At 51.7% G+C, this 26,078-nt stretch overlaps 1 protein-coding gene across 3 annotated transcripts in view; it reads left to right on the forward strand.

Moving 5' to 3' along the window:
• Nucleotides 1–26,078, forward strand: part of SRGAP3 (SLIT-ROBO Rho GTPase activating protein 3) — a gene marked incomplete at both ends in the record, with an annotated part of 162,377 nt that overhangs the window by 96,592 nt on the left and 39,707 nt on the right. For all 3 annotated transcript variants that reach the window (XM_084247703.1, XM_084247702.1, XM_084247704.1), the window contains one exon: nt 17,358–17,420. In XM_084247703.1, the coding sequence (XP_084103829.1) occupies nt 17,358–17,420 (63 nt within the window). The remainder of the gene's footprint in view (nt 1–17,357; nt 17,421–26,078) is intronic.

Here is a 26,078-nt window from a genome sequence, read left to right on the forward strand (position 1 = left end):
TGCGTGTGCCCTGTCTGCCCTGCCTGCCTGCCTGCCTGTGTGGGAGGGCGCATCCCTGAGAGGTGACTCAGGGTGAGGTCTTCAGGTCTAGAATTCCTGAGTTCCTTGGTTCATAATCCTGGTTCCATCGCTTATTTGCTGTGTGTCCTTGGGCTTCTTACTTGAACTCTCTGTGCCTCAGTTTCCTCATTTGTGAAATGGTGATAGATGTCACTTTGTAAATGTCAGGAAAGCTAGTCAGCATCACGTGGCTGTAAGAGACTGTACCACAGATATAACCTAGGATAACAGGAATATCAGAGGCGATTGCTACTAAGATAACCGGGAGCTATACAGACATAAGAGACTATTGCTACTAAAATAGTCCAGCTCATCATTCTCACCAGATGCCAATTTTGGAATGAGGTGGCCTGGGATTGCTAGAAGAGCAGGAAGAGGACAAGTTGATTTAAAATCTAATCATCTCTCCCCAGTCTGTATTTGGATTGTCCACTTGGAGGAAGACCTCCAGAGCAAAATTGCAATCATGGGCTAATTCCCTCGTGCCCTGTGGCAGGCCCTGGGCTCCTCGTGGGGCTGTGTTTATGAAATGCGGCCTAAGCTCAATATTTGCATGAGCAAACACAATCAGGAAGGTAAATACAGCGCAATAAAGAAATATCACACCGTGCTTTGCAAAGCCACCCTGAAGCGACTCAGGTCACTTTGTTCTATCACGGGCCCCCACTGGTGGCTGCTGGCGTGTCTTTTTCCCTGGGTGGGGGGGACTTGGAGAGAGAGGGTCACTGGGGCCTGGAGGAAACCAAGGGTCTTTTCCCTGAGCTGAGCCCTGGGACAAGTGAGATAAATCTTTTCAGGTCTCATTTAGGCTGACAGCAGCCTCACTAGTGATGGAAGTTATCGGGGTGGAAAATAATGAAACAACGTCTACAGCTGAGCTCCTGGCGGCCTTGTTACCAGGCCTGTGCCTGGGAACAAAGGAAAGCCGGGTCCTTGTGGGCCTGGGGGAGCCAAGGTGGGGCCTGGCCCTTTGTGTGGCGTCAGTGACAGATATCAGGGTACCGAGGCCTCACTCCTTCCCACTAGTGCTGCCTGCAGACCTTTGAACACTGGGGAGCCAGTGTCTGGTAAGCCTGGGGCACTGATGGTGTAACAGGGTGGTCCCCAGGAAAGGGGGAGGTTCCATGCCCCACCCAAGGGAGGGTGGAGCTGAGCAGGGAGAGGAGAAGCTGCAGAAGAGACTGAGGAAGGAAGGAAGCAGGATGGAGCCAGGAGACCTGGAGGAGGCGCATGGAGCCTAGAGACATGTGAAGAAACTGCGCTTGTCTTTTGGTCGTGGACGGGGTGACACAGATGTGGGTGAGACCCGTGGGGAGGTGACCATGGCAGCTTTTATCTTGATGTTGATTTTGCTCTTTTCCTTCCGGGCTTGTCTGGTAGTTTCTGACCCTTTTCTGTGGGTCCCCACTGGAAGGTGCTTTAGACTTGTGGCAGGCTTTGGGGCCTTGTTCTGGGCCGATCCCATTTGGATGGACTTTTACCCACGAGGGGACGGGTCACTTTGGGTGCTTCATTTAGAAACTAGACTCTTTGCCTTTCCTGTATTGTTTCCCAATTAAAGTTCCTTCCCATTAAAGTCTCCTATGTTTTGTGTTGATGCGGCGGATGGCAGAACCCATTTAGAGCAGGCAGGTTTGCCGGGCTTGGGCTGCCTCTCTCCCTGTCCTATAACAATGGCCCCTCACCCTGTCTTACGGATGAGGAGACGCCTGGGAAGCTGCAGGCAGAGCCAGACTGCTGCCCCCGTCGTCACCGGCAGGAGGCAGTGTGTCTCCGCCTTGGCCTGCAGCTCATGACTGCCTCCTGGGCCAGGCTCTGTGAGCCTCGGTTTTCTCATCTTTGAAACCCGGGGGCTGCTGTGGAGGGTGGTGTCCAGGCAAAGTGTCCAGCTCAGGCCTGGCATCCAGTAGGTGCTTATTATATGGGTGCTCACTCGTGACCCCAAAGAACCCCCTTTCTAAGCAGGACCCAGCTATTGGGATGGGTGTGCCTTCTCCCCACTCCAGGTCACATGCTGGCACCGAATCTTCAGGAGGGAGTGACTTCCAGGCAGGTGCCTTGCAGGCTGGGCCTGGGCAGCTGCCCAGCCTGCCGGCTTCTCTCCAGCCAGGGAGCTGTTTCACTTAATCGCTCACCGTTCCACGATTCTCGGGTCCCCTTGGGCAGTGCAGTATGTTCTGATGACTAGGCAGGCCTCAGATCCACATGCTATCCAGGACTTGTCGGGGTGGATGGAGCACGTGGGCCGCCAGCCCTTGTCTAGGTGTGAGAGGCGCATGCACCGTAGCCCGGTGGACCTGGGCTGACCTCAGAGGCTGGACCTCAGAGGCTGACGTAGGGTCAGGACACTTCCAGATGCAACAGCAGAAACCAAGCTCAGCTGACTTGAAGGAAGAAAGGGAACTGACCAGCTCTCCAGTCGACCAGCTTCAGGCAGGGGGCATCAGAGCACAGAAGGTGTTGCCAGCACTCAGACTCTGCAGGTCTGCTCCAGTTTCCTCCTCTTTCCAGTTGCTAGGGGGATGGGCTCTTCCCCAGTCAGTTTCCTGCTGGTTGGGCGACCCAGGCTTTCACACTACCTGCCTCAAGTCCAGAGGAATGCGAGCACCCCGTTTTCTGGACTGGGGTCACATGGGCATCTGATGGGCCCAGCACGGGTCAGGAGAGCACTCTGGAAGCTGTGCCTGTGGCAGTGAGAAACAGTGTGGGCTGACCAGGCCTGGGAAACACACCCAAGGCCAGATGTCCCCTTTTAGGGGGACCTACCCCACTTGAGGGGTAGGGTGGAAAATGGCGAGGGTGGTTCTCCAGGAAAAACGGGGTGCTCTCACCAGAAGGGCAGAGGAGCCGTTTGATCCCACTAGGCCTGCCCTTCCAGGCCTTCCCCACTCTCTGTCGACGTTGTCCTCCCTCTGCTGGAGCTCTCTCGTGAAGGCCCTGGCTGCCTCTTGGGCAGCTTGTTCCTTTTGGGGACAAGCGTGATCAACAGAAATTTTGCCCCAGTGCTGAGATGAAACCTGACACAGTCCTGCTCTGTCCATCAGTCAAGCCCACGTGGAAACGTGTCAGGTACTGGGGACAGAAGCCACCGCCACCCACCCAGGTCCCTCCGGCCTCTGGTAACACTCCTGGCTCTCCAGTTGTCCCCCATGACTCAGGTGTCCCCCTGTGACTTGCTTTGTGTTTTGCCCCGTCTGGTCACACCACAGGTCTCCTCTGACCTGCCCTAAGTCCTCCTTCACGTCCTCCTTCGGTCCTTGGAAACTGCGACTTTTAAGTAAAACAACCTGTAGCCAAAGCAGGTCCTTGGTGAACATTTCAGTCCACATGAGCAGGGATTGTTCTGTGCTGTGGGCTGACGGCCCCCACCCCATAGGGCTCAGTGGATGAGAATGAGGCTTGAGGGTCTGCCTTTCTGACAAGTGCTTAGGCTGTGCTGCTGCTGGTTTGGGGACCGCACAGTCAGGGACCCATCTGGTCCAGCCTTCCAGGTTTCCAGGGGTGGAAACCGAGACCCCACTGGTAAGCGCAGAGGCTGGCCCCCAGGGCGGGTTTTCAGGCCCAGCTCCGGTCCTGAATCCTCCACCCCTGTTGCGTGCCTGCAGGAGGGTCCCTTGTCTGCCCCTCACTGTTTCTGAGACTGGGCTGCGAAGCTCATTCCACTTTCAGCCTCAGCTCCCTTAACAATAGCCATCCATTATTCTGTGCTCAGATGCCTGTGGAATTTAATTGCTTGCCCCACCGCGAGGTGAATGTGATTGTTGGAAGCAGCAGTGTTCTGGAGGAAGCACTAATGAGGAGAGACTCTTCACAGAGAAGAGAGGGCATTTGGGGGACTTGTGTTTGAAAGCAGCCTTTCTCTGTGTGGCAATAAGGGCTTGGTCTTCAGTGAGTTTCCTCCTTCCCGCCTCAAAGATGTCCCTGGCATTTCATAAATAAATCAGGGCTTTTGTGTTCCAATAATTGCCTTGCCTTGTAACCAAGATCAAAAGCACCAATGGCCTTGGATTCCAAACCTAGTTTGTTTTTCAGTTCTGGGTTGCAGGAAAGAGTGAGGGCTTGCATGCTGGAGGGTGCAGCTAGGAGGCCTGATGGAGAGAGAGAGAGAGGGAGAGAGAATGTAAAGCGGGCCAACTGCCAAGGGATGTGGACCTTCAGCCAGTCTGCATGGTCTTCCAGGGAGGGGAGCTGTGCACTCACACTGCTAGCAGGGCCTGCTGAGCTGCTCGATATCAGGCCGTCCCCGCTCCCTCACTAAGTCCATATTAGCGCCATCACGGCAGTAGGTAAACAGTAATTAGACATTACAAACATGTAGGGAGTGCTTACTGCGTGCAGGCTCTGGGCTTTGCATCCATTAGATATTTAATTCTTAAAGCCTGAGATGCTGTCATCACCCCACTTTACAGATGAGGACTCTGATGCTGATAAATGCAGAGCTGGGGTGTGTCTGACTCTGGGGTCCAGATGTGTCTGACTCCGGAGCCCAGGCTTGGTGTTAAGAGACAGGTGCTGAAGAAGATAGAGAAATAAGTCAGACCTAAGGTCCTCCACACACAGATGTAGCAGTGACTCAAATACAGCAGAGGGAGTTTGGTCCAGAGGAGGGAGGACTTCCCATCCCGACTGGGGGACTTGGGAGGCTTTGGGGGGGCAGCAACATTGAAAGTGAGCCTGGAAGGATTGGGATCTACCCTAGATTGGGTTCCTCTGGAAGCCAACAGACAGGGTGTGGGTGTATTAGTGAGTGCACTTGCAGAAGGGAGGGAAGCAGGTGTCATCCAGTAGAGAATCTGCTGTGGTGTAGGCACAGCAAAGGCCTCGGCTGATTCCCTGAGGAGAACTGAAGCTAACCTGGCCCTCCCACATGGCCCTGGGTTGTGGGGAGGAGGCTGAGCCTTTATACTCCTCTGGTACTCGTGGAAGGGAGCGTGGCCTTGGACAGAGCCTGGAGGCAGCTTCAAAGAGGACTAAAGCTCTGGGTGTCTGGAGCTCTCCCTGCAGCTGGAAGAATGAGCCCTCCTGTCCTCCTGAAGGGTGGTACATTGCCGTGTCCATGCAGCTGTGCCAAGATTCAGAGAGAGAGATGGGATTCCAGACCAAAGACCAAGTGAAAAAAATGGTGGGTCTGGGTCATGAGCAGGCAGGCTGGTATTGCAGTCTTGTGCTGTCTGAGGATTACAGAATTTCTGGCTCAGTCCCTGCACTTTCCAGCCATGAAAACTCAGCCTAACCCCTGATCCTCTCAGTTTTGTCTTTTTCAAAGTGGCACTGACATGACCTCCTTTATAGGGTTGTCACAGGCCTTTAAAAAGATGATATAAAATGCCTATCTGGTTCACAGCAAGCAATCAATAAGTATTAGCTAATATTAGGATGATTACTGGGACTTTGAGAATTAAGATTAGAGATGGGATGAAGGAATATTTTATTCTTGGCACATACATTTTATTTTTTATTTTTTAAATTTATTTATTTATACAAGAACTGGGGTATAGTCAGAGGTGCGGGAGGGTGAGAGAATTCACAAGAGACAGAGTGGGGAGCAGAACAGGCAGAAGGACTGAAGACACTCAGAGGGGAGCAGCAGGCGAGGCAGAAGAGGTCTGCTGCACCATATGGGTTTCTTCCTGGCTGGCTGGGAATCGAACCTGCAATGCAGAGGCTGCGGCCAGCTTCACAGCGTGGCACTCAACCCGCTGCGCCACCGGGGAGGCCCGGCACACACATTTTAAAAAAGAGTTAGAAATAAGAAAATATGCCCAGGAAACCACCTACTGATTAGTTCTAAGTGATGACACTTTTTCTTTTATAACCTCTTACTTCTTTTTCTTGTCTTATTACATTGGCCAGGACCCCCATCCTGTGCAGTGGAGGGGGAGGGGGGAGCAAGTGAGAGAAGTGGCATTCTTGAATTTTAAAAGGCATACATCTAATTTTTAACCACTGAAAGTAAAAAACTCTCAACAAATTAAGAATGCATAAATAGGAACTTCCTTAACTTAAAGGGTATTTGCCAAAATGCAACAGCAAATTTCATGCTTTCTGCTGAAAAAAGTCCAGCAAGATGACTGGTTACAAGATCAATATATAAAAGTTAATAGTGTTCCCATGTGCCAGCCACATCTAATTAAAAAATGTAATCTAAAATTGCATACATTAGAAAACAAGAATGATTATGCCACTAATGCAACAAATTAGCTGCACCCTAGAAGTTTTGATAAATGATGCTTTCATTGTCATTCAGACATAAATATTTCCTAATTCCCATCATAATTTCTTCTTCATCCCATGAATTATTCAGAAGTATGCTTCTTCTAGTTTCAAGATTTTTTTTTTAAAGCCAGCTTTTGATTTCTAACTTTATCACACCATTATAAGAAAATAAGCTCTGTAGGTTATAATTTTGTTGTTCGTTGGAGTATTTGTGTTATGGGCTACTGAGACTTCTACTAAGTGATGGTTAGTAAAACGGCTAGTACTAGCTTAGTGCTAGATAACTGACCAGGGGGACAGCATAGAGAGCCCAGAAACAGATGGGAACATGGCCCATGGCGGGGATGCATTACAGATGGGGGATGGGGGTGGAGTAGGTGGAGAGACTGTCTAGCAAAAGGGGCCCATTTCCTTGGTTGTCCTTTTCTGGTTATTTTTAAGAACTGATTTTATACATACACATACACACTTTTTTATATACAAAAAGTAAGACTTCCACTTAGTTTCCTAAATATATTTTATTTATTTATTTATTTAAAGATTTATTTATTCATGCATACAAGAACTGGGGTACAGGCCAGATGTGTGGGAGGGCAAGAGGATTCACCAGAGGCAGAGTGGGGAACAGAACAGGCAGACAGACTGAAATACACTGCTGAGGGGAGCAGAGGGCGAGACAGGAGAGGTCTGCTGTGCCATGTGGGATTCTCTCAGGTCAAACCCACCCTGCAGAGGTTGTGGACAGCATCACAGCGCTGTGCTCAACTGCCTGCGCCACCAGGGGAGGCCATAAATATATTTTAGATATATGAAAATGCTGAAGGTAAAAAAGCAAAACTTCAGAATTTGGGAAGAAAATATAGGAGATTTTATTTAAAACTTTGGGGATGGGAAAAGACAGCTTAAAGAAAAAATTAAAAAGCACAAACCATAAAGGGAAATATTGATGAATTCCATGTCGTAAAAATAAATCTTTCTACAACAAATACATCAAGCAAAAATGGAGATGAGAAGCTGTCAAGCATGCACAGAACTAATAAAGCTAATTAATACCCGGCATGTAAAGTCAGCTCCCACAAATTAGTAAGAAAAGGGCAAGCAACCCAAGAAACATGGGTGCAAAATAAAAACGGGTGCATCCCATAGAATGGAATTTAGATGTTAAAGATCTAAAGAAAAGATGCTCATACTTCCCAGCAATCAGGAGGAGGAAAATAAAGCAAAACGAGACACAGCCGTGTCCCGTTAGGTGGGTAAACCAGTCCTAAGTGCTGGTAAGAATGTGAGTAGCTGGGACCCTGACATCCGGCCAGCAGGCATGTTTATTGGTCCGGACCTTCCGGATGACAATTGGGCAGCATCTAGTGACACTGAAGGCGGAGTACAAAGCCCAGATGCCAGCAAGTTCACCTCCAAGTAGGACCTAAAGATGCGCTGGTCTACCTGCACACGCACAGGCCAGCCAGGGAAGGTTTCTGCAGTCGTGCGTGCGTGAAAGAAACAGAGAGACGTCTCCTAAAGAGTGCCTCCTGCAGGCAAGGGTTGAATAAACCATGGATTTTCCTATGATGGTGTGGTATTCAGTCATTAACATGAAGAAACTTAGTCTGCATGTATCCTGAGGCCGACAGTGTGCAAGCAAGTGTTGGGTGGCAAAATGAAACTGCAAAGGTGAGCTCGTAAGGGAGGCGTGAGGGGAAGGAAGGACACAGAGCACTTTGATAGTTTCTACATAGTGCTCCCTCCTTGGAGTAAAGTGGAAGCAAAATTGGCAAAATCCTAATAGTCCTTTAATTCAGGTTATATGTTCACGGTGTTTGTTATTGTTCTCTCTACCAGTCTGCGTGTTTTAAACTAGTCTGAAATTAAGGGTTGTGGGGGAAGGAAGGGAAGATGGAGAGAGAGCAAGGAGGTACTTGGGTATTGGAGGGAGAAGCTGAGCTTTATTTTCTAGGCATTGGAGAGTCATTGAAGGTTTTTGAATAGGGGCTGATCAGAGCTAAGATTCAGGATGACTCATCTGGTGTATTTGATGTATTTGAAAAGGGATGGACTCAGGGAGAGCTGATATGTGTGGTTTCATGTATATGGTAGTGTGCAGATTAATGGGGGACGAGAAACCGGGGTCTGGAGCAGGGAGGCTGGGGTGGACACAGCGGGTAAGAAGTGATGGATGGATGGGGGACAGGTGGGTGACGAGGTGGATGGGTGGAGGCATGTATGCAGGCACGGGGGGCTGTGTGGACGATGACTGCATGGATGGGTGGGTGCACGGATGGGTGGGTGCACGGATGGGTGAATGAACAGGTGCATGGAAAGTGGTAAAGGTGGTAGCTGGGAAGATACATGGGTAGAGAGATCTTGGAAATGTCACTATAACCTAATCACATCCTATTCACAAACAGTGCAAGTGAAACAGAAGATCAGAGTATAAAATGATGAGGAGATGCAAACGAGGTCTCAGGTCAATGATTCAGCAGTAATAAGCAATTAGTACGTTTTGAAGCCAACAAGTAAGTCTGACAACATCCTTTTCACCTTGAAGATAATGGAGCAAGGGAAAAAGCAGCTCAAAGCTGAGTGACTTCAGGTTTGGCAGATGAGAGTTTTTCAGGGAGACAGCTTTGTCTGGATCCCCAGGACATGCAGACTCTCCAGCCAGTCCTCTGAATTTCTCTCCTTATCTGTGAGTAAGAGTTTCAGCGCTGGGGTGAGGGGAGGGGTAGGTGAGCATTAGGGTCATCGCCACTCACGGTCGCTGCTGAGTGCATCCTGCTCTGCAGAGAGCCAGCCCCCAAGCCATTTCCTGCTACCTTGACCTGAGTGGCTGCAGGGCCGGGCTTCGTCACTGCAGATTCTGCAAGCTGGCACTGGCACTGGCACTGGCACTGGCACTGGATGTGAGCTGATATTTATGGTGATCTACAGCAGAGCCTGGTAAATATTACTATGCTTCTTATACTAAGCCAGGGGAGTGTCTGTTTTATAATTAATTTTGAATGTGGGGGGTGGTTGTCAAGGCGCTTGGAGTGCTGGCTTTCCCAGTGACAAGTGGAATGGTGGAAAGTCACTCACAGTTATTGGCTCTACAGTCTTGAGCAAATTACTCGCCCTCCCAGGCCTCTGTGTCCTAATCTTTAAAGTGGGGTTAATGATCGTGCCTCCCACAAAGGGCTGATGGGTTTCCTCGAGATGCTGTCTGTCAAGCAGTTATCACAGGGTCTGGCACAGGCTAAGCAATCAAGAAACAATAAGTATTATTGTTATTATTATCTTTAATGATAAGTATTAGCAGTAGTAACAGTGCCAAGCATTATTATTAACAATGATAAGTATTATTATTAATAATAATATGTAGTATTACTGGGGTAGAGATCCAGAAACTCCTGGCCTGACCACATCAGGTCCCTTGTTTGTAGCCATTCCAAGATGTCCTTGGACTTCCTCAAACTTGTTATTTTAAGCATTTCTGAAAATGAGGGCTTTCAACATAAACAGGATCTCGGGGAACTGCAGGGAGTAATTACGGGGCACAGGAGGGCAGCCCCGCCAGTGGCTGGCTCCCGGGCAGCGGAGTCCGGCTAAATGGCGGCGGTTCCAGGGCCTTCCGTCTCCTTGCAGCCCGCACCCCAGCCCCGCACCCCAGCCCTGCACTGGGGAGGCGTTCAGGGCGCACATCTGCATTCCAGCTTTTTGCAAAAACAAGTAGATGACAACAGTTGGAGCTGCAGCAACAGGAGACATAAATAAGTTTGGGAAGGGGCGGGCAAGAAGGGCGGCGTCCGGGAGCAGAGAAGGGAAGACACTGAAGGGGAGGAGGGGCCACAAATGGGGTCCAGAGTGGTGGAGTTTGGAGGTGCAGGGAGGTGACCTGGGACACAGCAGAGCACCGCAGCCCAGGTGTGGACCAGCCAGGAGGGTTCTGGAGAAATAGCCCGTTGGCTGCTCAAATTGGCCCGTTTAGGAGAAGCTGACCTTCCGGAACAGGCCAGAGCAGCCCTGCCCCTCCGTGACACGCCTTTCAAGCCTTTGCTTTGGAATAACAACACAATTGCTGTGGGAGATGGCCCGCGCGCACACAGATCGTATATTTAAATAGGGAACATCTGTGGGTCTCAAGTTTCCTTATTTAATGAGAAAACAAGCTGGAGTGTGGAAAAGCCGGGGTTTGGAATTCAAAGAGACACAGGTTTTTGCTTTTATTTCATTTAGTTTGTTTGGACCCCAGAACTGGGAAAACCATGACTGTCCACAAAGGTAGCCCACAGGGGAGTGTGGAGCTGAGCCGGTGAGAAGTCCGCCCACGGAGGGTGGTGTTGGGGAGCCTGGGGGTCAGGAGGGGCCTGCCCGCACCCCCCTTATTCCACCCCATGAACACTTTCTGAAGGATTGTTTAGAATGGCCCCCTTTGGAGAAGGGGAGGGGAGTCTGGGGAATCTTGTCATTCAAACCCAATATTTTAAGCCGGTGTTGCCTTCCCGATGAAGGGAGTGGCTTTAGCTCTGGAACCGCCCACTCACAGTTGGTTTGAGGGAGACTGGAGAGGCCTTTTGAAAAACAGAACTTATCAAACACAGCCGCTAAGATCTGAGCACCTATATTGGGGGTGTGAGGTTGTTAGGGGGAAGTGATGTCCTGAGTTAATCCCATACAGGCTTTGTGGACTCCACCCCCACTCCAGACTAAAACCATCAGGACATTGGGGAAGACAAATCCCATCACCACCAAGGGGAGGGTGGCTGGGACCTGAGGGTGGAGTTGGGCAGCCAGGTTGGATATAAAAAACCAAACACGTGGGCCTAGGGCTCTCTCTGGCTCGCGATCGCTCGCCTCCCGGCTTCACCGCTCCTGGCTGGCGGCCAGCTCTCAGAGCGCCATTTTGGGGTTCCAGATCGGCGGATCGGGTAGGACTCATTTAAAACTTTGTCTCCCGCTTTTCTCCCAGAGCTGTATATTTCCTCATTTCCCCTTCCCTTGTAAATAAACCTTTTATTAACCTTTCACGTGTGCCTGCAGTAGAGCATTGATAAGTCCTTTTAAGCGCGCGGGTGAGGACCCACAGTCAGGCACCCCGTTTTGTATCGGGGTTGCTCTACAACAGTTTGGCGCCCAGCGTGGTTTCCAAGTTACACCCGCGGTTGACCAGCCCAAAGTAACATTCCTTGCGTTGGTCACCATAAGCGCACTAGTTCTGCAGGACTAGCAGTATAATATTTGTCTCTAGTCCTGAAAAGTCTGTTTTTTTTTTTCCCTGTGCGTACAGCCCTTGTGGGTGTGTTTTGACTCAAATATGGCCTCAACCATGAGCCTATACAGTTTCATCCCTAGCCTGAGTTCTTTCAGTTTCCTTCCGGCCTTGAATTTTGTGAAACCTCAGTAGAGCTCCTGAGACACTCCACAAAGTTTCTCCCTTTCCTCCTGGGAAAGGCATTAGATGAATTTTTTTCTATTTGGATTTTACCTAATGAAGTAAAACTGGAAGGGAAGCATTGTCACTTGGGAAAATGGTAAAACTTTGGTATGTACAAAATGTTAACAGCAGTATCTGGTATGTATGTAAATTGTCAATGGTGATTGTCACCTTGTAATATTATATAATTCAATTGTTTCACATCTACAGAAATTGTTTCTGAAAATATAGGGAGAAAAGGTCTCAACAGATTCCTATTGATGGAACTGTTGAGAGTAAAACTTTTCTACTAAGGACTAAATAGACTTGGACATACGCCTCATATTTACTAAGTTTTCCTTGACATAATAATACTAATAATTTTTTTTGCATTTTGCTCTAAATCCACAAAGTTTTCTTGTTTTGGTGACCAGGATCTGCAGCAAGGTTGTAATTTTTTTTTTTTCCAACAAAGCTAACTTGTATTTGCATTTTCTCTCCCCTTGATACCAACACAGCATAAAAATAGTGGTAGTAATCTTTTACTACTTATCTCAGAGTCTGTTTTTGTATAACTTCCATAGGGATTTTGTTTAAACTGAAAAAAATTGGACATAAGTTTCATTGTGTGGCTTTGTGTGGAGTTCTTCCAGAAAGTTGAAACAGAGCTGAACCAAGAAGAGGAGAACCTGTTTGCCTTGTTTGTAGGGTTCCAGAGACCTCCAAAGAAGGTGAGGAAGCTTGCCTCCATTGGCAGGACTGGACAACCCGGCCAACGAAAATGCCCTGGTACCCTCGAGAAGAGGAAAGCTCAGGTGGAGTCTGATGAGACTAACTTTGTACCTGAAGCCTACATCGACCGAATGCCAATGGTTCGCTCTGATCCTATATGGAGTATTTCAACAAAGCCAGCTAAAATTGCTGCTTAGTTATTCTGCCCTGTGATTTTATGCAAAAATAGAAAAATGGTTTAAAAGTAGACTTAATTGCAAACTTTTGCTATGCTGTTAAAGTTTGGGATCAAGGTTGAGAGAATTCATTTTTGCATAAATTGAACCATTTTAACATTTTTTTTTTTCCTGTGATCTTGACATATCTGCTGTCTTGTTCTGGCTAATGCCTCCACATGTTTTCTTTCGGCTGGGACTGATGAACTGTTTTTCCAGGAATGGAGGACTTTTGCTTTCCACAATGGACAATACCTGGAGGGATTCGTTTTCTTTCAGACTGGAACCCTGGAAAACTTTCATCTGAGACTGTATCCCAGCATCCATATGTTTAATCTTCATCACCATGGAAATGGTGGCAAAAAGTGAAAGGGGAGAATTGTTAGGGGGAAGTGATGTCCTGAGTTAATCCCACACAGGCTTTGTGGACTCCACCCCCACTCCAGACTAAAACCATCAGGACATTGGGGAAGACAAATCCCATCACCACCAAGGGGAGGGTGGCTGGGACCTGAGGGTGGAGTTGGGCAGCCAGGTTGGATATAAAAAACCAAACACGTGGGCCTAGGGCTCTCTCTGGCTCGCGATCGCTCGCCTCCCGGCTTCACCGCTCCTGGCTGGCGGCCAGCTCTCAGAGCGCCATTTTGGGGTTCCAGATCGGCGGATCGGGTAGGACTCATTTAAAACTTTGTCTCCCGCTTTTCTCCCAGAGCTGTATATTTCCTCATTTCCCCTTCCCTTGTAAATAAACCTTTTATTAACCTTTCACGTGTGCCTGCAGTAGAGCATTGATAAGTCCTTTTAAGCGCGCGGGTGAGGACCCACAGTCAGGCACCCCGTTTTGTATCGGGGTTGCTCTACAACAAGGTGTGGGGTGTGGGGTGGTGTTTCTCACTTAAAAGCACGATCAACAAGGGGCGCAGCACCATGCGGGGTTTTTCACATCCCAGAGCTGACCTGCAGCTCAGGAGCCTTGCGTGAGTCAGTCCATCTTGATGTGAGCGTGTGGGGGTTTTTGCAAAAGAGAAAAGCAAAGTGGCCACGTTTCACTCTCTGGGTGTCGGCTGGCTCATGTGCTGCCATTTGTGGGGCTCCTTTGAACATAAGCCTTTGCCATCCAATCTCCGGGGAGCCAGGGTGCCAGCCCCAGGGAACTTGTATGTTCTCTAACTAGAGGTCAGTCCTTTTACAGGAACAGTCTGAAGTAGGGAGGCTCAGTCTCAGGACCCCAACTTGAGCAACTCTCAAATGTGGGGTCCAAGAAGAGCTCTTGTTACCAAGACACTCGCCTCTGTGACTCAGCTGCCTGGGACCACTGACTTGATAAGCACCAGGTGGTCCAGGTGGCCACCCTGGGGCACCTCACAGGTTTTCGAGCATTAACACCTGTTTTCCAGGGTGCACAGGAGACAGGAGGTGCCGGTACTGTGGAGCACCCACCCCGCCAAGGGCTGCCAGACTTGGGGCTGGGATTGCCAGACCTAGTTTTTCAAGAGAAACTGAAACTCAATACTTGTGAGGGAAATTTCCTGATTTTTAAATGCGGGCAAGTGATTCAGATTTTCTGAAAAAAGTAAATGGTCAAGCAAGACATGTCTGAAGGCCAGAGAGGCAGCAGCCACAGGCTGGGCGGTGGTCTCTGCCAGGTGATGTTGCCCCCAGGGAACATCGGGTCTGCAATGTGTATTGTCACGCCTTGGGGTGGGGGTGGGGTGCTGCTGGGTCCAGTGGGTGGAGGCCAGGGATGCTGCTCAACCTCCTACTCTGGCTGGACCCCGCCCCATCGAGCTGCCTGGTCCTATGGGGAGTTTAACTGGCACTAGCTGTGGCAAAAGACGGGCAGAAACATGGGCCCGGGCAGGCCTGGGGCACCTGCACCTGATTTTATTAGGGTCAGAGAGACCAGGCTCTGCCCTTTTGACCCCGAGGAACCACAGAGTGGTGGCTGAACCCTCTTTGGCCCAATGCGATCCCGGCCCGCGCGGCCCACAAGCTCACAAGCTTCCTGCGTGAAGGAGACGCCCCCTCGCTGACCTCGGCAGGCATGACAGTCATGCGAGAAATGTGGCGGGGCCAGGCCGGCTGCCATGCTCCTGCTGCCACTCGGTCCCTGGGCTGGGTGGGAGGGGCTCTTGCTGGAATGTTTGGTTTGGGCTCCTCATTCAGTCGTTTCTGGAACTGTGGTTGCGAATAGTCCCCTGCCCAGCCAACCACGACCATAAGAAAACAAAATGCTTTGAGTCTTGCACATTCAGTGCTGGTTTGCTCAGCACTGAGGCAGGTGGGCAGGCCCTGCCTGGGGGCTTGCAGGCCTGTCATGGGAACATGGGGCAGACCTAAAGCCCCTCGTGCCCGGTGCGCCCTCCCCACCCGGCGTCCTCACCTTCCTGATGATCCAGAACCTTCAGTGGCAAATAATAGTTCCACCCTGAATGAAGCCTGGGCTCCGTTGGCCCTTCTCCCCCAGCCCCCTGGCGGAAGCCTCTCCCCCGGGTTCTGCTGCTGTGCTTCTCCGCAGACGTCTCTGCTCCCAGTCTCCCACCTCCACTCGGGCCGTGCCGCCTGACTGTGGTCTCGCCTCTCCTCCTCCTGCATCGCCTCATCGTTCACTCCTTTGAGGCCCTTTCTGCCTCCTGCCTCAGAATCGCTTGTGTTCTTCATTATTTTTATGATTTTTAAAAAATATTTTCTTTTTATTTATTTATTTATATTTTATTTATATAAGCACTGGGTACAGTCAAAAGCGTGGGAGGGTGAGAGGATTCACCAGAGCCAGAGCGGGGAGCAGAACAGGCAGACTGACAAAGTACACTGCTGAGGGAGCAGAGGGCGCGACAGGAGAGGTCTGCGCATCATGCGGGACCCTTGCCGGCGGCCGGGTATCAAACCGGCGCTGCAGAGGCTGCAGGCAGCTTCCCAGCCCAGTGCTCAACCGCTGCGCCACCGGGGAGGCCCTTTTTTATGATTTTTTGGACATCATTCTTCATTGTTGTACAGTGTGTGCTTTTTCTCTCAGACGTGTTCCCCGTGAAAGTCCCACCACCAGGTCCCCCGTGCACCATCCCATAGTCCCTTGTGTTCTTCCCGCCCCTGTTTTGATCCTTCTCCTTCTCCGTCCCCTGCAGAATGTCTCTGGTTTATAGTTGACTGTTGATTTTGATTTTTAATTTGTTATAATTACCCACCCCCCACCCCCGCCCCCGATCTCTAGGTTGGTCCCTCTGTATTCCAGGAAACCATCTTTTTCATTCTGGCTTATTTCACTGAGCACAATCTCTTCCAGCTCCATCCATGTTGCTCTGAATGGCATGAGGTTATCTTTTTGATGGCCGAGTAATATTCCATTGTATATATGTATACCACATGTTCTAGATCCAGTCATCTATGTTTGGGCATTTGGGTTGTTTCCATAGCTTGCCTGTGTAAATAGTGCTGCAATACACATAGGCGTGCAGGTGTCCTTTTAAATTAAGGTTTTTGTGTCCTTTGGGTAGATCCCTAGGTGTGGCATTGCTGGATCATATGAAGTTCCATTTTTAATACTTTGAGGCACCTCCACACAGCTTTCCAAAGTGGCTGGAACACAAACTAGGAGATTCTTAAGGGAAGAGTTAATTAAAAAAAGCCAACTTTGTGTTCCCTGTTCTGGGCAATCTCCTCACCTGCTCCCTGGCAGGGGGCTGTTATTCAGCCTCTACTGCTGACTCCCAGGCTCTTCCCTTGTCCAGGGGCTGCTGTCCTTGTTATCTCTCCACCCCCTGCCCTGTCCCGCTTTTGCAGATAAGGAATGTCAGCCTAGAGGGACTGCCACTGTCGCTCATGGGCTCACTCAGTGTGTATCTTTTTGATACACACTGTGGGGCTGGCTCTGCAGGGACTCAGCAGAAGGGAGGCCAAATGTCACGAGCTGGGTACCCGCAAGCAGACGCTGAGAGGTCTGCATTTAGCATCTAGCAGGAAAATCGGGGTGTGTCCATGCCTTGGAGGGGGTGAGGGGGCAAGAGGTGGTGAGTCCTGATGCAGCCATCTTACTGGTGTTTCAGCCATCTTCCAGGGAGTTCTGGACACAGATTACCCCTTAGAGCTGCCCAACCTCTGTCTCCCGCTGGACCCGCCTTTGGCTTGGGTGTCTGTTCTGGGAAGGCCTGTCGCCTTGTCCTCTGAGGCCATCCCTGATGCGCTCTCAGCTGGATGCTGTCTGCCGCTTGCCCTGCCAGCAGCTGGGTTCTGAATGCCTGCCTCCAGAGTGGGGGGCTCAGTGCTTTCATTCCAGTGGGGAGCAGCTCCCCAGGAACAACCAAGCAAACAAGTAAGCACAGTTTGAAGAAGGGAGAGACAGGCTTGAGGTGTCCAGAGGTTGCATGGCTTAAAGCCCTCCACCCCATCCCAGTGTCCATGGCCCCCAAACCCTGGCCTGTGTGTGTGTCTACTCAGCCCCCACTAGTCCTCTAGAGCCTCAGAAACCCGGCTGAAGAGCTGGGTCCCGCTCCGCAGGCCTGGAGACTTCGGAGGGGCACAGAAGGACCAACTTGTAGGGCCAGGGAATTCCTCTTGCAAGGAACGACTCTCTGTGGATTTGTTTCACGCACACTAGTGAGGAATTCAGGTGCGGGTCAAGGAGTTTGAGTTGATACCTGCGCCCTCCTCCCTCTCTCCTCCCAAGCAGTTGTGCCTCTTCTGTGTTGAAAAGGACCTTGAAACGCCTGGTGACCTCTCCCCTCTGACGCTTGCTCTTTGTGTTGCAGAGCAAGGAGATCGGCCTGCAGATGCACGAGGAGCTCCTGAAGGTGACCAATGAGCTCTACACGGTAAGTTCTGCTCCCGCATGGAGGCCCCGGCCCTTCTGCACCCAGAGGGGAGGGAGGCTGACTGCGGGCCTGGGCCACCCTGGTGTCCTTGCTGTGTCTGTTCCAGAGAGATGGGGAAGTAATGACTGCACCCCCAGCTTCTGATTCAGTGCTGCTGGGGGCAGGGGAGCACAGTTAGTTTGTGAAAGTTCACGGAGATTCGAATGCCTTGCAGGCTCCTCTGGCACCTTTGCCGACAGCTGGCCCTCAGGCGGGCCTCCTGCAGACTCCACCCGCTGTGCGGCCTTGGGCAAGGGACTCCTCTCTGCGCCTAGGCCTCCCAGCCTCAAAGGGGTGGGGTCGGCCAGAAGTTAATCTACAAACATTGACCTCAGGTTTGTCTGAGTGCAGGAGCAGAACTTGAGCCCCAGGCCATTTGGGGCTGGGGCTGTGTTTTGGGGCAACAGAAGATACTGAGTCAGAGGGCATTGCAGGGGACATTCATCTATGCTTTAAGGCACAGACTCAGAAGCCAGAGACCTGGGTTCAAATCCAGTGGTGGAATAGGAAGGATTTCTCCCCACCTCCTTGACCCCTGTGACCCCATGACTGCTTCTTGCTCCTCCCCGTGAAAGGTCACGTCCACATGTGTAAAGCATGCATAGACCAGGGAGCACAGAGGCATTGAGTGTCTGGAGTCACTGTCACGGTTTACACCTCCTGGCAGGTGTGAAACAGGCTGGGGTGCAGCCCCAGGAAGGGGGGCCAGCGTGCAAGATTGCTGCCCAAACAGGACGTTCCTCCCTCAGATTCCACACTGGGGGCTGGTCAGATCGAACCCCCCTTTAGGTTCCTTTGTAAGTTCCCCCTCTGTGGGTCACTCCTCCATGGCCTGCCACACCTGCTCCCTGTCCAGACCGCCTGCCGCTTCCACCTCGTCCTGACCTCCCCCGGGACGGCTCTGCATGCTCTGCACAGGCCTGTCTCCCAAGCCCTTGGCCCCGGTGACTCCCCCACCACCCACTCCTCCTCTGCTGCTCTTCCCTGTCCTCATGTTTCAAGCCCAGACCCAACTCACCGCCTGCGGGAAGCTGCCCACTCTGGGCTCCGTAGGCAAAGCTGCGCTAGGAAAGTCCCGGTGTCCCCCCGCCTCCCCAGTTAGCCTCTGGTCTCCTGGCGTCAGATGCCCAGTGTGGTGCCCTGAAGCCAGCACATCGCCCCCTGCTGACCACAGGCGGGCAGCTGGACGGAAATGCCTCTGGCACAGACATGTAGGCCCTGGTCCCTGCTGCTGGAGCTCACAGCCTGCAGTGCGCAAGGACCTGGGAGCAGGTGGGGAGGAAGAAGCGTGTGTCCTCCTGGCCTAGATGGAGACAAGAAGGCTAGAAGGAGGCTGCAGGGCGGGGCATTTTGTTATCTCCTTCTTCTTTCCTCTTTCGTTCAGCCCCTTCCTCCTCACCTGCAGGGGCTCTCTCCCCTGAAGGCTGCCAGCGTGTTAGTGCACCCGCATGCACGCCTCCGCACACATGCACGCACCACCCCATCACGCCCCGCACACGTGCCCCGCACACGTGCCCTGCACCATGCACACACGCCTCCCACCCGGCCGGCTTTGCTGAGCTCCCCACCTGCCCGACGTGTGTCGGCTGGCATCTTCCAGTCCTGGCCGGAGGGAGAGGACAGAGGTTGATGCTCCCCCTTCCAGATGTAAACACAAAGAAACAACAGCAAAAAATATGCCCACTCTGTTTCCACTTCCACTGTTCAACTACAAATATGCTCAGATTTCCCAGTGTATCTGTCGCATTTTGAACTGACATTTTGAACTGTCACGGCGGCCCCACTGACCTGTTCTCTGCTCAGTAGCTCTCCTCCCGCCAGGCCCTGGGCCTGCCTTCCAGGGCCTGCAGGGCCCCCGGACTCACTCAGGGCCTGGGTGTGTATTGGGGGTGTGTACACAGGGGCGTGGGATACGAGTGGCCACACAGTTGCAGCTGGGGACAGGGAGAAGCAGCTGGAGTGATGACGGGGCCCTGCTTTTCACTTATTCAAGCTGATTTGATTGTGCTCAGGGGCTGGGCTGCTGGAAATGGATTCTGGGCCCCCAGGCATGGTTCTGCAGAGGCTACGGCTCCCTCCCCATGAGCACCCTCAGGGAGCTGCTGGAGGAGGGGGAGCCTGAGGCAGGAGCCTGCCCCCTGGGTCCTGGCTGCAGCTCCAGCTCGGCTCATGGTGGCCTTCCTGGACTGATGTCCCACGGCTGTCGTGGCTCAGGCGTGACCACCATGCATCCTCATGCCTGTGTGTGGTGCGTCTCTTTAAATGGTCACCTGCAGCACTTTGCCTGCCCCCCTCCCCCAAAGTTGGGAACTGCAGACTCTTCTCTCTGGACTGTTCTGACAAGGGCCAGGGGCCCTGAAGCCCGGCTCCCGGCAGACCTCACTCGCTGTGCTTGTGAAGGAGCGGAGCATCCGCATCTCCCACCTCATTCTGAATCCTTCTCTCTCCAGCACCCGCTGCCCTGGCCAAGGAGCCTGGGAACGTTTTGTCTGAAAAGTGCGTCCTCCAGCCGCGCTCTCTATGCACAGACTCCAGAGGGCCTTCCTTTTAAAGCCACCCCGAGCATTTACATTTAGACATAGATAATACATGCACTGCAAGAAAACAATAATGAAAAAGGACAAAAGGTGCCCAGCGAGATGTCTGCCTCCTGGTGCCAGCTCCCCCACCCCACCCGTTTCCAGTCACCCCGGCACCCCCATGTGCACGTGGCCTGTGCCCCTGCCTACACAGGTGGTCTGTGCTGGGCACAGCTGCGCCTCTGTGGCGACGGGCGGACACCAGCCCCACCACTCGCGCTCACCGCCCCCACTGTAGCTGGCCCTCACCATGGGCCAGGCCCTGGCCTGGACGCTTTCCACAGCTTCACTCGTCTCATCCTGACCAGAGCCCTTGGAGGTGGGTGGTCGCATTCCTGGAGGCGCAGAGCGGCTCGGAGCCGCCGCAGGTCTCTAGCTGGGGAGCAGCAGAGCCTACTCCCCCAAGCTACTTGCAGACATGCCTTTGGGGATCTATGTAAATACATGTAAACTGCTTGTCCATGTTTGTTTGGAAGCAAATGAAGCCCACCTTGGTGTCCATGGAGGCTTCCTGAGCAGCACGAAGGCCTCCAGCAAGGTTGGTGCCTGCTGGTGCTGCAAAGCCTCAGCGGAGGTACTGGGCGCGCCAGCAGGGCCTTCCCCCACATAGTCAGACGAGCCAGAAGGATGGAAAGGGCTCATAATGCGTCTTTACGCCCCGTCACCGTCACCCAGCGAACCCAATGGTTCCACCCCTCCCTGGGGAACCTGGCAGTGCCTGAGCCTGGCCTCCACCTCCACTGTTGATGGGAGGAAGGCGCGCAGCTCAAGGAGGACTTTGTTTTTTTGTTTTGTTAAGTATTTATTTATTTATGCATACAAGATCTGGGGTACAGACCAGAGGTGTGGGGGTGAGAGGATTCACCAGAGACAGAGCGGGGAACAGAACCCTTGGATCCACTGAAACACACTGCTGAGGGGAGCAGCAGGGAGACAGGAGAGGTCTGCTGTGCCATGTGGGTAGCTCCCTGGCCAGGGATCGAACTCGTGCTGCAGTGGCTGCAGATAGCTTCATAGTGCTGTGCTTAACCCGTTGCGCCACCAGGGAGGTCCTCAAAGAGGACTTTGAGGCCCCTCCCGAGCTTCTCTCTTCATGCTGCTTGGCCTTGGGGGGAGACAGGGGCTCGTCTCAGACTTTGGGGGAACCAGGCTCCACTGGAAGGTCACAGCTGACCATTGCATGGGGGCGTGGCATGGCCCTGAGGAGGGCGGAGGCTGTGGTTTCCCCCTGGACAACCTCACCTTTCATCCCCTTACTCGGCACATTCACCGACCAATGCTGTGTTCAGGGTGGGATGTGGCCACAGCGTGTGACAAGTGTCGTGTGTAGTGGGTGGGGTGAGGACTTCTGTCCAGCTTCAGGAAGACCGCAGAGAAGAGATGGTGCCTGTCCTGGGTCTGGGTGATGTGGGGTGGATAGGGGGTAGGGGGAGCGGCACCGGGGGCGGGGGTGGTATGGGCCCAGGGCGCCTGCACAGTGTGATTTGTCTCGGAGTGAAGCACCATGTCTGGCCACTTGGGACCAGGACTGATGTGGGTTGTGGACAGGTGAGAAGGTAGGGAGTCTGCCACCAGGACTCCTTCAGTTGCAAAATAAGAAGCCAGTGCAAACCGGCTTGTGTAAAAATAACAATTTACTGAATTATATGAGCAGTAGCTCAGGTGTGGCTGGATCCAGGAGCTCATGCACTTGTTGACTGCCTGTCTCCCCCGAAGAGTGTGCGCTCGTGAGGGCAATATCCCTGTCTCTTCCAACAGTAGTGTTCCTGGCAGCTGGTGTACTACCCAGCTCATGATAAACTGTTCAATAAGTGCTGCGTGGCTGAAGGTGTAGCTCTTACCCACGGCTTCCACCTGCTTGTGGGATCAGAGGCAGCACAACCCGCCTCCATTTACTCTTCCTTCCTTTCCTTTCCCTCTTCTTTCCCACCTTAATGTTTGTCTGTTCATCCATTCAGACATCTGTCCGTCCATCCATTCGTTCATTCGTCCATCCATCTGTTCATCCGTCCATTCATCCATCCATGCGTGCTCCATCTATCCGTCTGTCTGTCCGTCCATCTATCCATGCATCCATTCATCCATCTACCCATCCTTCCATCCATCCATTCATCGACTGTCTGCTCCTGGGAATCAGCCTCTCTCCTTCTGTTGGGTTCATTTTCCTCAGTGTTGGCTTCGTGATCAGGCAGGTTTCTCCCATGACAGGGATGGTGACAAGGATGTCTCCCCACTGCAAGCTCACTTCCTATCAACTCAGCACCCCCTGGTGGAAGAGAACTCTCCTTTGCCAGTGTTTCCAGCCAAGCCTGGCTGGGAAAATGACCTCCAGTCACTGTGGCCAGATTAACATAATGTTCACTGATTGGCCAGGCCTGGGTCTCATGCCCACCCCCCAGGACTGGAGGTGGTGTCAGTTTCCCATGAACTACCCCAGCTGAGACTGGTGGAGGGGAATTTTGGGGATTTCCTCAAAGAAAACCAGGAAACTGCTCTAGAAGCGGGACTGGATGATCCTAGGCAGAGAAAAACAACAGATGGCTGCTGAAGGGAAATAGCTGGGGAAGCCAAGGAAGTGGGTCCACTGGCCAGTGCCCAGCAAGCACCTTATGTTCTTCTACCTGCAAGTTGTTTCTCAAACCTGCTTGATTCCTGCTCCTTTTGGGCTTAAAGCTCTCGCTGCTCCCTTTGGAATACGCTACCCGCACCCCATGTCTTGTTCATCCAGCTGAGAGATACTCTTTCTTCAAGTTTCAGTGTAGCTGTCATCTCCTCCAAGAAGCCTGCCTTTAACACCCTGTACTGCCTCCATCACGGCAGTTGTCACCCCCTGTGATCAGCCCTTGTGTCATTGTCTGCATCCTGACTACAGCGTGAATTCTGTTGGGCAGAGGCCCTAGCTGGCTTCCACACTCCAGTGTTTCCTAATATAGTACTTAGTATCTAGCACATAACAACTGTTACTATCTAATATATTTACCAGATCAAAGGTAGTAGAGTTATACCTCCCCTTTTTTATACTCTCTCCCCCTGTCCTTTCTACCCACCTACCCATCCACCCACTCATGTACCTACCTCTCCAGCCAGCCAGCTGTTTATCATTCAGTCACACAGATTACACTGATGCTGGGTTCCAGTCTCTGCACTAGTCTAAGGAATAACACCTGGAACTTACACTCTAGTTGGGATATGACAACTTTTAAATATGCACAATGCATAAATAACAGCAATTATGAGTTCTACGGAGGACCTAGGCCTCACAAAATGTGAGTGGTCAGACTAAATTTAGGGGTTCCTTTTTCCTTCAAGGAAGCCTTTGGCATGCACTGGCCCAGGGTTTCACCCCTACATAGCAGCCCGGCCTGTGGGGTGGGGGAGGCCCACCCTGGCTGCTCATCGAGAATTGTTTTCTCACAGCTGATGCTCACTGTGCTCTGGCACGTGCCTTGTTGATGCCGTCAGCTTCCAGGTTCCTGGTGCCTCCAGTGAGGCTCTGACAGACTGTGCAGGTGGTAATTTCCTGTTTTCATGATCTGAAGACTTAGGAAGATGCAAAAAGCAAAGTGCACACAGCAAAAGTCATCGCGATCACCAGAAAAGCGTCTGCTGCTCAGAAGTCCTGGCCTCCGGTCTCAGCTCTGTTGAGCTCAGCTGTGCCGTGGACTGCACACTTGCTGTTTCCGGCCTCATTTCCTTCCATGGTGGGCTCATATGTCTAGATTTCTCAAAGGCCTTCTCAGCTTCATAAAGCTGAGCAGGGTCCAAAAACTGTGGCCTCAACTGATGTGACCCTACGCCATGCTGCTCAGCCTGTCTAGACCTGCTCTGGGGCCCTCCCTGATAGGAGCTGGGGAGCTGGAAAGTGAACGCCCCTTTGGTCATCAGCTCTGAGATCTCGTCACTCAAGGTCGGGGTTCCAGCTGGGCATTCCCTCCCCCACATTTTCCTTCTCCTCTTGAACACAGACACTGTCTTCAGGATGTGGGTCTCAGCTGAACTCCTGCACCCACCTCTGCTCCCAGCCCTGCTGCCAGTTGGTGACTACAGTCACCATGTACAGGGCACATGCCCATCCACCCCACCTGGTCTGGACCAGGTGACTCAGAGGACAAGCCCCTGCCGCAGCCACCCAGCACCCAGGCAGTGGTGGGAGGGGCGAGTCTCAAACCGGATCTCCTGAGACCTGTGGGCCTCAGAATCCTTTATCCTTGTGTTGTGGCTTCTTCATCTTTAAAGTGAGAAACCAATGAGTTCATATGTGAAAAGTGCTTAAACAGGCCTGGCATGTAGTAATTGTTGAGTAAGTGTTAGCTGCTCATGCTCCCTCCAGGACTGGGGTTAAGAGTCACTGAAATGCTCCTTAGGGACAATAAAAACAGACATCTGCAAATCCCGAAGTAATAGACACATCTTAATATTATTGATATTTAACACATTTTAGACTGAGCAGGCCGTTCTAGGCTGTTGACCTAAGGACTTTCCACACTGAGTTCCACATTTCAGGTAAGTAAAGGAACTGTCTAGAAGATTCTGGGTGTAAAGAGTTTAGTTAGATTCACTTCAGAGGTCTCCGGGTAGCTACCTTTGTGGTAGCGTCCAGTGTAAGCCCCTGTGGGCGATAAGCTCCCTGGCGTTCTTGGTATCAAGAATTACTTATCGGATCATGCCAAGCTTGGCCCCATGGTCTTCTGTGCTGTGCTCTCCAAGCAGGGGCTTCTGGAGCAGTTCAGAGACTGTACTGTGAAGTTTGACTTGTGGCAGAGCAGGACAGTGCTCTGTGTTCAAGAGGAGAAGGAAGGTGTGGAGATCAGAACTCCCAGCTGGGACACCGCCCTTGGGAGAATAGATGGATGGGCGTGTGGGTGACTAGACAGGAAGATCTCTTTGCAGGTAGAAATGCCCCCTCTTCTGCCGAACTCCCCAACATAGATGATAGATCCGTGATAAGCCCACCTCAGCCTCTGAAATATCAGTACAAAGAGGGATTTAGTAGGAATCATGGAAGCCAGACAAGGGTGGAGTGCAGAAATGACCACCTCCAGCAGCGTGGTGGGAACACAAAGAAACCAGGGTGTCTATGAATCTGGAGGAAAGAGACTTCGAAGGCAGGGGTGCTGGAGACAGACTTTCGTAGGCACTTCCAACCCTTAGCCTCATTGTTAGGTCCTTGGAGCCAGGGCATGAAGACCCTTGCAAACAGGCCACCTTGTGTGTTCTCTGTAAGTCTGCAGTCACCCCTTTTGGCCACTAGAAGTCAAGAACACATCGATAGGACACACTTTCTGGTCCACTGGCTTATGTGGAAATAAGCACAGTGGGACTGGCATGTGGAATGGACGTGCTCTCTAGCAAGGGTTCTGGAGAGGCTTTTGGACAACTGCAAGTGATTGCAAATGGGTGGAATGCAGAAAAGAGGACTTTCCACCAAGACCCATGAAGAAAAGTTGATTGGATTTTTTCTTCATTTGTTGTTGAAATGATGTGGGTGTTGAGGATGAAATGAGGGAAAAATGAAGAGCCCCAGAAGAATCCCTGGATCTAACAAACTCATGACTTTGAGCAAACATGAGCAGGGCTTAATGTTGGCCAGTAGCTTATTCTAAGTGCCCTTGATGAAGGGACCGGCTAGGCGGGCACACCCCACCCCAGGAGGAGGCCTCTGTCTACAGGTTGCTGTAAAGAATGAATAGACTCAGCAGCCATGAATTCCAGAAATTTCTTTGTGTTTCTTAGCATAGAAAGAGGATCATCAAATTGATTTGCAAAGGGGCCTGGAGATAGGATTCTGTTGGTGAGGGATGCCCAGAAGTATTTCCAGCTACTCAGAAGACGGGGCTGAATTGAGGAAACAGCATGATTTGGTAGAAACGGTGGATTAGAAGTCAGGGACCAGACCTCAACTTGGTTAAATATGCTCTTCCCACATGACCCTCTGTTCTACTCCTGGGTCTCTAAGGAAAATGGAAACCTATGTCCACACAAAGAACGGTATGTGAACTTTCATGGCAGTTTTATTCACATTAGCCAGAAACTGTAAACA

Source organism: Talpa europaea (assembly GCF_964194135.1).
Source record: "Talpa europaea genome assembly, chromosome: 11".
In the NCBI taxonomy this organism is placed as follows: domain Eukaryota; kingdom Metazoa; phylum Chordata; class Mammalia; order Eulipotyphla; family Talpidae; genus Talpa; species Talpa europaea.